Source organism: Uloborus diversus, chromosome 7, assembly GCF_026930045.1.
Source record: "Uloborus diversus isolate 005 chromosome 7, Udiv.v.3.1, whole genome shotgun sequence".
Classification (NCBI taxonomy): Eukaryota; Metazoa; Arthropoda; class Arachnida; order Araneae; family Uloboridae; genus Uloborus; species Uloborus diversus.
In genome coordinates, this window is record NC_072737.1 from 150,607,500 (window position 1) to 150,620,486 (window position 12,987).

The following is a 12,987-nucleotide window of genomic DNA, read 5'->3' on the forward strand; positions in this document are numbered from 1 at the left end:
ATTAAAAAATACATTATTTTGAGAACTTTGAATCATATTATTCTTAGAAATTTCTTTGACATTCCAGATGCTGTCCACTTGTACCTTCTCAACGCTGGAATCTTCCAAGGGGGGCAGGAGAATGGAATTCTTCCAAAAGTTTCAGTTCCGAAGAAATTTGAAAATGACGGACGGAATGCAACTGATCAAACAAAGGTGCAAGTACCTACTGGGTTCCCTACTTGAACAGAAGAGGTAAATTTGCTGTGAATATCAAATTGTGAGTACAAAACATGATGTGTTACATATGCATGTAAAATTAATATAGTATATATAACGTACAGTGCACGTGCAGAGTCCGACAAAATTGTGAACTCTTGGTAACCAGAAAAAAATTGTAGACTACCAACAAATTATTTATCCGAGTTAATAGGAAAAATCTGAAAGATCTTCTGAAAGAGTCTTGCTCTAAAACAACTTGTCACCTAGACTTTTTTTTTCTTAAGTCACCTATGTGACATGTTGGAACAAGTATATTTGTAGAACTGGTGCTTGACCTGTTACTTTGAGATTTCCAATGCTGAGGAGATCAATTTCAAAGCTGCTTTTTATTTGGCTTTTCTTTGATTAACCTTGTTGTACCAGAAATTGAGCAATCCCTGGTCCACCACCATCAGAAGTATCGTTTCACTTCGAGGACTTTGTGACCACAGCATATTTAACATGCCCCAGTCACCATCAGCGAACTCAGAAACCTCCAGTTACAAGTCCGAGGTTTTTCTGATCAGGCCAGCACTGAGCATATACTTTAAACAGGGGGTGTCATAGCGCAGACTGCGCCATTAAATTTTAGGGGCCAGTGAGCATATCGTCACCTCAGAGCAACAGTAGTGTTATTTCTGGAATTAGATAGCTCACTGTTGCTCTGAGCAACAATATACTGAATACTGGGTACAGCACTAGGTATACGAATATATTAAGCTTAAAAGAAACTGTAGACAAATGAATATGAATTGTTTATAAGGTCACCCACTTCTAAGATCAGTTTCAAACAGTCCGGAAGGGTGACCTTATATCGAGATACAGCTCGATTATATCTATTATGATTCATTTTACGACACTATTTTTGAAATTATTGATTAATATATTCAAACTAATTCATATAACTTTCTGAAATATATATTTTTCACGGATAAGTTTGTTTTCTTTCTTCAGAGTTCAAGTAATGAGGTTCGGTAGAAAAATCGAGTTAGCAGATAAAATGTTATACTTACTACAGTTGGGGCAAACCTAACTTGGCAGTATTGTGAAGGCTAGACAGATCCTATCTCAGTATTGCATCGTTGCCAGGTTAGGTTTGGCCGAACTATAGCTGTCTGAAATACACCGCCAGCTCAGTCATTCCAGCCGAGGACTGCAGTTTCGTGCTTATTAGCACTCAACAGCCCGGCATAGGAAGTGACTGAGCTGGAGGTGGAAAACCTCTTAAGGAAGCCAAGAGTGCCAAACAAATTGAGTGCTAATAAGCACAAAACTGCAGTCCTCGGCTGGAATGATGGAGCTGGCGGTGTATTTCATGTATTTCTGCCTTAGCCCTGGCCAATGGGCGGTAACTTACAGAAATTATAGCTACCTACTTGGCGAATCAGAAGAGATTGAAAATTGTTTTTGAGTTATTGGCTGGCACATTCCATTCTAACACATTTACTACAGACTGCTGCTTGTAAAATTGAAATCATTAATTAAAAAAATTATAGCAAAAAAAAAAAACATGCAGCAGTTTGACAAATTAACTATGTATTTAAAGTAAAACGCGTAATATCTCTTCAAACCTCGACACAGTGCTTTGAGCTGCTTATTTCGCTTGCTGTCAGCTTATTTTCCTGTTGCCAAGAAAAAATCTAGTTAAGTATCCTACCGTAGGTAATTTTTTTGTTTTGACGTGTATGTTTATGACGGGACTCCTGATTGTGTACTCAATAAAAAGTTTATTTGTTATCAGGAGTGTGCACAGGAGAGGGAAGGGACACCCGCACCCGATAGGGGCCCAATATTTTCAAAACTAGGCTTCGAATATAGAAGTAAACAATATGAAGGGGGGGGGGGGGAGGGGCGGAAAACTCATTTTGTGATGGGACCCAAAATCTCTGTGGACGGCCTTGTGTGTTACATATTTTTGATAATGCATTGATACTCTTATCCTTCTTTTGTAATTTAGGTCTCTGACAATAACTGCAAATAATTGGAGTTGTTGAAAGATGGTCAGGTTGTACCTACGATTATTACATTTGATCTCCAAGTATGAGTGCCAAAGATACTGATGATGGCAGCAAAGGAAACTAATAATTCCGCATTTGTGAAAGCAAATAATGTTAGAAATTGTGTAGCACAAATCTGCAATAAATGAGTTTGTACTTGTAATAAATGTTTTGTTTTATTGAAAACAATGTTAACGATGCACAATTGATAAGTTTATATAATTTTGATAAATTTAAAATTAATGGTAGTTATTGTTTAATGAAACATTGCATGGCTCATTACAGGAACTTTTTTTTTTGGAGGAAGGGGGAGGAGTGTAATTTCTGTGAAGACTGATTAAAAAAAAAAATTGAATTTTGACATCTTGAATTCAAATTATGTTTTTCGCAATCACATATTTTTTACGTGTGTGCAGGCATGTGTGTGTGGGTATTTGTCTGTGTGCAGGCATGAGTGTGTGGGTATGCGTGTAAGTGTGTGTTGTGTAGGCATGCGTGTGTGTGTGTAGGATATGGACGCAACCTGGAGACTGTTTTTGCTGGAGGAGCAGCATCGTGAGGCCATTCGACGGTGGTGCTGGCAGAGGGAGGCGGTGGGAAGATAAAATCACAGCACGCCAAAAACAGTCAAGTGAGAACAAAAAGCAATCGTGATTGCTCAAAAAAAAAAAAAAAAAAAAGTTGTAATGCTATTTACAAAAAAGCAGGAAATATTTCAAGGTTAAAATATTTTTTTATATTGTTTTGCCGTACTTGGTTATTGATTGCATCTTTCTTTCAATTATATTGCTACTCGTAAATTGCATTTTTTGTCATTTTCTTAACCAAACGTTCTCTCTTTTTTTTTAAAGTAATGTTTCTTATAAAAAAAAATAAATCAGTAAAAAGAAATTTAACAACATTAAATATCTACAGAATACTGAACACTTAACTGTAATTTGTTTCGTAAAAATATTAAATCCAATGATAAAATGAAGTTCTAATTATTTAAAAGGTTACTTTTATACAGAAAACATACATATCATAAGTGTAAAAATAGATCAATAATTTGCAATTAATAACTATTCATTAAATTTCAATATTTCAACTATGCTGTTGCTTTTAATGGATGTAATACACCACTGAACAATCAAAATATGATTGAAAAGATTTTTTGTTTCAAAGTTTATGTACAGGGTATCTGTAATATTCAGAGTTTTCAAGTCCGTGATTTTCCGTTGACAAATTATGCTTTGTGAAAATAAAATTGCATCTGAGCTGCGGTTACCCCCCCCCCCCCCCTTCAATATACTTCTAAAAATTCAACTTAAAGCAAAATGTATTGAGCTAAGCTATTATTATAACTAAAAACCAATAAAAGCAACAATTGTTTGTGATGCAAGTTACATGGAAAAAGTAAGATCAATATATTTTTTTGCGATTTACAATGAACCATGAAAATTTAAAATTACAATACATTTTAACTTCATGAAATTAAAAAAATATTTTTTATTCTAAGAAGAAAAAGAACCACACAAATAAATGGTTATGGTTATAAAGTTTCGGTAGCTTTCTAGAAAAAAAAATGTGTGTGTGTCTTTTTTCAGATTTGTATTTATCACTAAAAGATAACTTGCAGATATCCGGAAAAATAAACACACGAAACGAGAATGAGATGACAAACGTAAACAAGGACAACAGCTGCAGTTACAGGTAACTTCATTCCCTCATTCAATTTTGTTATTGGCTGCCTCAAACTTCCGGCCATATGACGAAACGTCGAGCGAGGAAAACAGTCGATTGCAACCCTACGCGTTTCGATCGAACGTCAAAAAGCAAGTTGAAGTGCAAAATTCGAACGATTCCGAAAACGTTCGAATTCGAAGGAGAATTTCGACCGTTCCTGATTCGATCGAACGCGTTTCAGTTGAATTCCCCGCTTAAACGGTTTGTTTACTATTTACTTCGCCGCTAAAGTTTCTACGACTATTTCTCCTACCGACCTACTTCTAATCAACGATGAAAAGGCGTGCCTGACGTAATGCGCTACCTGATTGGAGGTATGGTGGAGATCAGTAACCAATTGAAGCCAATCCTCGACATAAATACAGTTGTAGTCAGTTGTGACTCGGAATCGAAATCGAAATCGAAATCGAAACTTTGAAAAGAGTTCTCTTTAATTTTTATGTCATTTCAAAGTTGGCATAATAACATATACATTTGGCGGGTCTTCGAATTAAAACTTTTGTTTAACCAAGGATACTAGCAGAAGCAACATTTTAAACTGCGGGCCGCAAGAGATGTATAAAGTTGTTGTAAGTACTCCGGTAAAGACTAAATATTGACAACACGTAATTTGATATTTCTACATGTTCGAGAAATCGAAACTGTCTGACTTTCTTATCACAACAAACTTGAATAGTAGAAAATGGAATTGTATAAACAATGTAAAGTGTTAACAAAATGCATAAGTGAACTTTAAGGATGAAATTGGAAGATCCAATCTTGCTACACATCGCATTAAGAAATATTACACTGTTTAAAAAGGTAGGGAGTGAAATTCTTAAAAAGAAAAAATAATAATTTTGTGAATCGGAACTCTCCAATATAAAGTATTTCTAAGCGAAAAAAGTTTTAGTTTCACTTTTTTGAAAAAAATTAAAAGAATTTTATGTAAGTTGTAAAATTTGATTGAAACTTTTCATCGTTGCAATTAACAGCTGCTTCAGGTAAGTTAAGCTATTCCAAATCCTATAACCTGTTAAAACAGTAAATTTGCCTGACTTTAAAATAAGCTTGAGATTTGAAAAGCTCAAAACAATGACCCCCTGGTTTTGCTTAAGTCCATAATAATGTCCTCCATTTTAATAAACTTAAATAACTAGATCATACCTTCTCTTACTCTCTTTTGCTCGACCATATATTTTAAGTATTCTAAGCTTGGAACTATAATCTAAATTAAAAAACCCATTTATTAACCTGGTAGCCCTCGTTTGAACCTTTTCCATTAAATTGGTATCTTTCTTAAGATAAGGACTGCATAATCCAAATGAAGTTTTACCAAACTTCTGTATAAAGATAGGAGAACTTCATTAGAATTTTATGAATTAGGCCTAGTGATGAAACCCAACATTCTGTTGGCATTTTACTACTTGATATACTGCACTGCTGACTACTGATTAAGGCACCCAGATCAACAACATTTTCACTCCTCCCATGTGTAGAGATATGTGTTAGTACAAGGTCTTTCAGTTTCATTTATTTTACTCTATATTTCCTCTTTTTTTTCTGAAATGAAAATTTGTTGACATTTTTTTTTCATAGCAGGTGAACGACTTTGTCTTCTGCTTCCAAAATGAACATGTATTTTGACATTGAAGAGCGTCAGCTGCCCATTATATATTCATCGCATTACAATATACACTTCATGGGATTGGAAAAGCTGCATCCTTTTGATTCTGCTAAGTGGGGCAAAATTTACCATTTGTTGGAAGGTAAATTTGTATGATAACTGGCCATTGATGAAATGGAATGGCGAACATCCGCTTTACAGGCAGAAATGGGTGCATCTATTGGTGTTTACAGGGATGTTGACTTTTGCAGATGTGTGTTAGTCTCTAAATTAAGCAAAGCTTTATTAAAAAAATGAAATACGTACATCAACTCGTCAACTGGATGTTTGCCAATTCCTTCGCAACAATGGGCAGATAATAACAAAAAATATAGTTTTTTCTTCATTAATTGGTATTACTAATAAAAAATTGTTCACTTGAATTATCAGTTTGAGTTAGCTAAATTAATATTGTAAGAATGAAGGCTCTCTGTGCCGATGTCAATAATGTTGCAAGATTCCGGGCTGTTGTGCCATGATCTGAGTGTTTTCTCCCAATCGTTTCGACCACCTCTGTGGCAGTCATCTTCAGTGTCAACGTTGTCGAACATTGCCGATGCAGATGCGGTCGAAACATTTAGGGTAATAACACTCAGACCACAGCACAGCAAGCCTGGAATTTTACAACATTATGAAGTTAATATTGAAAAAAAAAAATCCATTTAAGTCTAAAGAGGTATAAATAGAGTAAAAATAAAATTGATTAAAAGTGTTAGCAAGGAGCTCTATTGAGGTTTGAAGCTAAACAGTGCATTGCGGTGCTGGATTAAGCCAGTATGGAGTCTGCAATAAGGCTTTAGTCATTTGTAGGATCAAAAAAGAAAATTGGCTCTTAGACACAATGTTTAAAATAAGTATGTTTGTTGTTTTTCCTTTTATGTGAATTTAACCTTTGTACTTCCTCTGCCCTGGGAAACTTTGTAATGACGCATTTTTCAATTACAAATGTTACTAAAATGCCCTATATTCTATATAATTAGGAACAGTCATGGACTTATTGTGTGTTTTTGTTTCATATTTGAAGCAAAAATTGCAAAATCACTCTTTATAAAAATTAAAATTTCGAAAAGAACACTTTAGAAAAAGTTCAGTTCCAAAAGCTATGCTATACTAAAATTGCAATCTCAAATATGGACAAATCTTTTCATGATAAATGTGAATTATACATTAATTCTCATCTGAATTCATTCATTTCTTTGTCTCTTTTTAAAATGTTATTTCTAAATTACAAGCTATTTTTAAAACAAGACATTTTCTGAATGGTGTTGTGTTCATGTGGAAAAATGCTCTATTTCAGAAGTTAAAATGAAAATACCAGTTCCATTATAAATAAATTATTAAAAAAGTACAATAATATAGTACATTTCTTATTGTAAAACCTTTAAACGAAAAAAAAAGGGGGATGTAATTAACTGGTGGGGGAGGGGGGTAGATAAAAGGTGGTATATTTAGAATTATATTCACTTTCAGCAAAAAGAGGAATCTATTCAGTGGGGGGGGGGGGGGGGTCAGGACCCGACTACTGAATATTCTGAATAGACCATTGAGAAGAGATAAAACAGAGAGAGTGAAGACTTTCATTCGTGTTGGAAGACCGCAAGTCACCTGATAGATTTTAAAGAAAAGCATTGGAAGAAATCAGGTTTCCTTCACTAGTTTCACGCAAAGCGTGTCGACCATTCGTCATTGTTGAGTCACGTGACTTGAGCTCTTTGCCCAAACTTTTGCTTGGCCTATGATTGGACTATTTTCTTCCATTTACTAATTCCTAGGGCCCTCATGATTTAGGGGCCTCCAAATAGCAAAAACTGTTTCTGTTAATGGCTAAAATTTAAAAGCTTGAATACAGAGGGCATTAAAAAATAATTTGGAATTGAGCCCCTTATATCTTAATCGAGCCCTGGGGGGGGAGGGGGTATACTTTTTAAGTTTTACAGTGTATATGTGTATTTATGTAAGTTTCAATAAATGATCTTTTAACAAATTTCATTTAGCTTTTTTTTTTAAAGTTATATTATGTACATTTATAAATTTAATTCTTTTACCCTTTGTAGAAGCAAAGCTTTTATCAAAAGACACTGTTGTAGAGCCCCATGAAGCGAGTGATGATGTTTTAAAGGTGGTTCATCCAGACACATACTTAAAAAAACTGAAGGTATATTTTATAACGTTAAGTACCTTATTGTATTAAGAATTAATTTTTAGTATTTTTCCCCCATAACTTTGGTCTGATGTAATTCATATAGATGTTATGAGTACAGTAATGAAAAATTTATACATTGGTGCAGTCGAACCCTGCTATAGTGAAACCAGGATGTAGCATTCCCCTGTTTGTAGTGAACCTTCTGAATGCTCTGAACTGATGTCCTATGTCATTAATACAATTTCAAACACTTGTAATAATCCCCAAATGCTAGAATTGGCTATAGCGATACAAAATTTCAAACTTTCATTCATCTGGGAAAAAAAAGTAAGAAAGACATCCTATTATTCATAAATGTACTTGACTTAAAAAGTGGATTCACTTCAAACAAATTTTGTTGGACAGAATTTTTGACCAGTGGTGTTCCCATAGTCCATATATGCCGTATACTCTTAAACATTTTTAGACATATGGCGTATACCCTCAAGCTTCAAAAATTTTCATATGACACATTATGTATATGATCGCATACACATATTGTGCATAACTGATTATTGGGAGTATACCCTCAGAAAATTTGATGGAAACAGCACTGTTTTTCATTTTGAACATGTGCAAAGAAACTTTCAGGTTTCATGAGCTTCAGTATTTTCCGATCGATCCAAAACCTTTCACAAGAACAATTCATCTTCTGTTATTGATGAAAAAAATAGAAGATCTCGAACCTGCAATTTCAGCTTCAGAAGCAACTATCTGTGTTTTGATTTTTTTTTTTTTTTTTGAAACTGAAACTATAGATCAACATGTTGCGGATTTGTTTCCAATAGTTAACTAAAAAACTATTTATCAATAGTTAACTAATTAACTTGGCAAAATTCATTTGAAATCAAAATGCTTGCTCCAAAATGATGCTCAAAAAATAACATCCTTCTTCCATGCTATAGATTTTTTTTTTTTAAAAAGATAAATTTTTATAGTTATCTTATTATTGAGTAGCAAACCTTCGGCTATAGCCATCTCTCAAGTCGGTCAGTTGAGTGTTTGTTATAACGGGGTTGGACTGTATTACGAGAAAAAACATTTTGTATAAATAAAGAAATTGTTGGTGCTTAAACTATTCAAGTTTTACAGTGCCTTGTTTTCACTTTAAATATTCCTATGACAAATTGCTCTGGGCAGTGTTATTAGACAATTTATTCGTATGTTACAGTTGACTCTAACAACCCGCCCTAGACTCCTGGATTTGTGTTGTTATACGAAGTGATTGCTTTATCAAATGAATTGATTATATTTTAGCTATTGCTTTCTCCTTAAATTCGACTAATATACTGTTTCTGAATGATGCAACCAGTGTTAAGTATCATAATATGAAAAACAAGCTTAAAACTGAAGTTCATTAAAATATTATAATTCAGATAGAAAATAAATGCTCTTTAAATGTTATGGCATTATATGATGATAACATTATATAGCATTATAAATTAGTTGTACTTTGTATATGTACACACTGCAATATACAGTAGATGCCTCTTAATGTGATCAAGGCTAACATTATGGGGGGGCCCCCGCATTAACAGGGTGTAAGCCAGTTGTAGAGGGTATAAATGTTCCAGAGATTCAGGGGGAAGTTTCAAATGAGGAGTTAGATTGGGAAACTAAGGGTGTAATTTTGGGGGACTCTATGGTAAGGGAGGTGGGTAACACAGTTGGGAGAGTAAAGCGTAAGGTGGCTAGGTGTTGTTTACCAGGGGCTCGGGTAAAAGACGTTAATATGGTTGCTGAAAAGAAGGGAGTATTGAATAAGGAGGACATGGTTACTTTGTGGGTGGGAACAAATGATGTAGGCCACAGTAAAAATGAGGAGTTTTCTAGGGAATGGGAATCCCTGTTGGATAAAGCAACCAGCTTTTCGACGAATGTCCAAGTGGTTGGTTTGCTTCCCAGGTATGGAGTGCATAGGAGCTGGCTAAATCAACGTGCGAGGTGTATGAACTTGCTACTGAAGTCAATTTGCGAAAAGCGCAGTATCAGGTTCATTGATGTATGGAGTCATTGTAAACGGGATTGGATTGCTAGGGATGGCCTGCATCTGAGCTCTACAGGGGTCAAAATGGTTAGTGGATTAATTTTAAGGGCTTCGGAGTCAAAAAACTAAGTTGGAATGGGGGGCATGGTTCAAGCATCAGGTATCGAGAGAATGAAATTTTTTTGGGTATTGCTAGAAATGGAAATAAAGTGATGAACAAGAGTAGTAATGTTAACAATTGTAATTTAGGAAATTTCAGGGTGTTAAATAAAAGCAACTTAGGCATGCTTAAAGTTTTCTATACCAATGCTCGCAGTATTAGGAACAAGATGGATGAATTGAAAAGCATAGTTATGGATGAGAAGTTGGATGTTATTGGAATTACAGAGACATGGGCTACCGAATCTGATGCAGAGTTATTACATATTGCTGGGTATAATTTGTTCAGACAGGATAGAGTAGGTAAAAGAGGTGGTGGGGTTTTATTTTATGTTAGAGACAATTTTATTTGCAATGAATTGGTCATAAATGATAAGCCTACTGATATTGATATGGTTTGGCTGGAGTTGATGAGCAGTAAGGGCAAAAAGCTACGGTTTGGAAACATTTATAGGCCACCCAATTCAAACCAGGGACAAGATGAACAGATGTACCGTATTATTAGTGACATGTCCAGTAAGGGATCCGTTATCATAATGGGGGATTTCAATTTTCCGGGTATTGATTGGAATAATTTTTATTCTGGTAATGGCAAAGAAGAGGAATTTTTAAAAGTAATTGGTGACTGTTTCTTAGATCAAGTTTTAACTCAGGGAACTCGAGAGGAGGCAATTTTGGATCTAGTTTTTTGTGACATAGGTAGTTTTGTTCAGGGGTTGAGTGTAGGGGAGCATATTGGAGATAGTGATCATAACAGCATTAGGTTCCGGGTTAAATTTGAAGTGTGCAAAGATGATAATTTTAGGTTTGTGCCCAATTTCAGAAACACCGATTTTGTTGCACTTAGCAGAGCTTGAAAGAGGTTTTTTCGTCAGGGTTGGAAAATAGCGACGTAGATCAGCAATGGACGGAATTTAAGGATAAACTTGCTAAAACCGTTGGGGACTATGTTCCATTTAGGAGAAAAGGTGTTAGTACCAAAATTTGGCCCATGTGGTTCTCCAGGGAGACTAAAGAAGCTCTTAATTATAAGCAAGCCACTTTTCGTAAGTTTAAAGAAACTGGTCAGAGTGCAGAGAGACTCCAGTATAGTAAGGCAAGGCGAAATTTTAAGTATTTGGTACGGATTCAGAAAAGGGAATTGGAGCAAAGGCTGGCAGATGACATTGATGGGAATCCTAAGAGGTTTTTTGCTTACGCTAATTCTGGGAAAGCTCGAAACAGTCAAATTGGGCCTTTGGTTGATGAGTATGGAAATTTAATCCAAAACGATAGGGATATTGCAAATGTTCTAAATAACTTTTTTTCCAGTGTGTTTAACGATAACTGTATCTCAACAGTTGACACTAACAAGACACAAGCTATTATACAGCTTGAGGATTTTGTATTTTCCAGGGAGGAGGTTTTATTTCATTTGAAAAAGATTAAAGCAACTAAAGCTCCGGGACCAGATAATATTTATCCAAAAATTTTAGTAGAATGTGCAGAGGAATTAGTGGATGTTATTTTGATTATTTTCAATGCTTCTTATAACTCGGGGACGGTGCCAGAGGACTGGAAGCTGGCTAACATAACGCCACTCTTCAAGAAGGGGTCTAAAGGTATTGCTGGGAATTATAGACCTGTAAGTTTGACTTCGGTGATTTGTAAGATTTTCGAAACTTTGATCAAAATTAAGATCATGATGTTCTTAGAGACTAATAGTCTGTTGACTAGTTTGCAGTATGGTTTCAGGAAAGGTAAATCCTGTACTACTAATCTATTGCATTTCTACGACAAGGTTACCTCAGCTTTAGATAACAAAAAATGTGTGGATGTTGTTTATATTGATTTTCAAAAAGCTTTTGACAAGGTACCGCATGTTGCTCTTCTCAGCAAGTTAGCTGACATTGGAATAGGAGGAAAAACTTTACTTTGGGTAAGAAATTGGCTTACTGGTAGGAAGCAAAGAGTAGTTGTGAGAGGAAATCATTCTAATTGGAGTGATGTTTTAAGTGGGGTTCCTCAGGGATCAGTTTTAGGGCCTCTTTTGTTTATTATATTTATGAATGACATCAATGAAAATATTTCTGGAAGCATGAATTGTTTTGCTGACGATGTAAAAGTTATGGGGATTGTCGAAAATGAAGAACAAGTAAAACAGCTGCAAGAGGATTTAGATCATATTACTAAGTGGGCAGATAAATGGGGTATGGCAGTTAATGTAGGGAAATGTCAAGTGCTACACTTAGGTCATGGAAATAAGCGTATGAGATATCGTTTACAGGGTTCAGTCATAAATCAGGCAGAAAATGTTATGGATCTGGGTGTCTTTATAAATCAGGACTTCAAGTTTAGTCAACAGTGCAGTATTGCTAGTAACAAAGCCAACAAAATGCTTGGGTTCATCAATAGATCTATTTCAAACAAATCTAAGAAAGTTCTTCTGCCTTTATATAGGAGTTTAGTAAGACCTCATTTGGAGTATGCTGTGCAATTCTGGTCGCCTTATCTGAAGAAAGATATTTTTGTATTGGAAAGGGTTCAAAGAAGGGTAACTAAATTAGTAAGGGGACTCTCAAATTTAGATTATGATACCAGACTTAATAGGCTTAACATGTATAGCCTAGAGCAAAGGAGAGTCAGAGGGGACATGATTCAGTTATTTAAATTTATCAAAATGAAAGATGTAAATGGATTAAATTTTTGCGGGGAAAGCAGGACAAGGGGTCATTGTTTTAAGCTATTTAAATCTCAGGCTAACTTGGAAATCAGGAAAAACTACTACTTTAGCAGGGTCGTGGGCACTTGGAATAGCTTACCGGAAGAGGCGGTAATGAGCAAGGGAGTGGATAGCTTTAAGAGGGCCATTGATCTTCATTGGGGACTAATTAATTGACCAGGACCAGCCTAGCTGGGCCCAGAGCCTGTTGCTGGTCGTCACATTTGTATTTGTATTTGTATTTGTATTATCAGAATCACGAAGTCCCGGAACACTTGTGTATTAACATGTGTTAAAAAAAGTATGATATTTAATCAGTGTCTCTGTTTATTGTTATCAATTTTTCCTAAA

At 35.1% G+C, this 12,987-nt stretch overlaps 1 protein-coding gene across 1 annotated transcript in view; it reads left to right on the forward strand.

The window, feature by feature from the left end:
- The first annotated feature begins 4,403 nt into the window (after positions 1-4,403).
- The window catches only part of LOC129225914 (histone deacetylase 11-like), a 28,474-nt gene continuing 19,890 nt past the window's right edge, over positions 4,404-12,987 (forward strand). Inside the window, exons 1-3 of the mRNA XM_054860446.1 lie at positions 4,404-4,531; positions 5,541-5,710; positions 7,662-7,762. Of these exons, the coding sequence (XP_054716421.1) occupies positions 5,572-5,710; positions 7,662-7,762 (240 nt within the window). The 5' untranslated portion in view covers positions 4,404-4,531; positions 5,541-5,571. The remainder of the gene's footprint in view (positions 4,532-5,540; positions 5,711-7,661; positions 7,763-12,987) is intronic.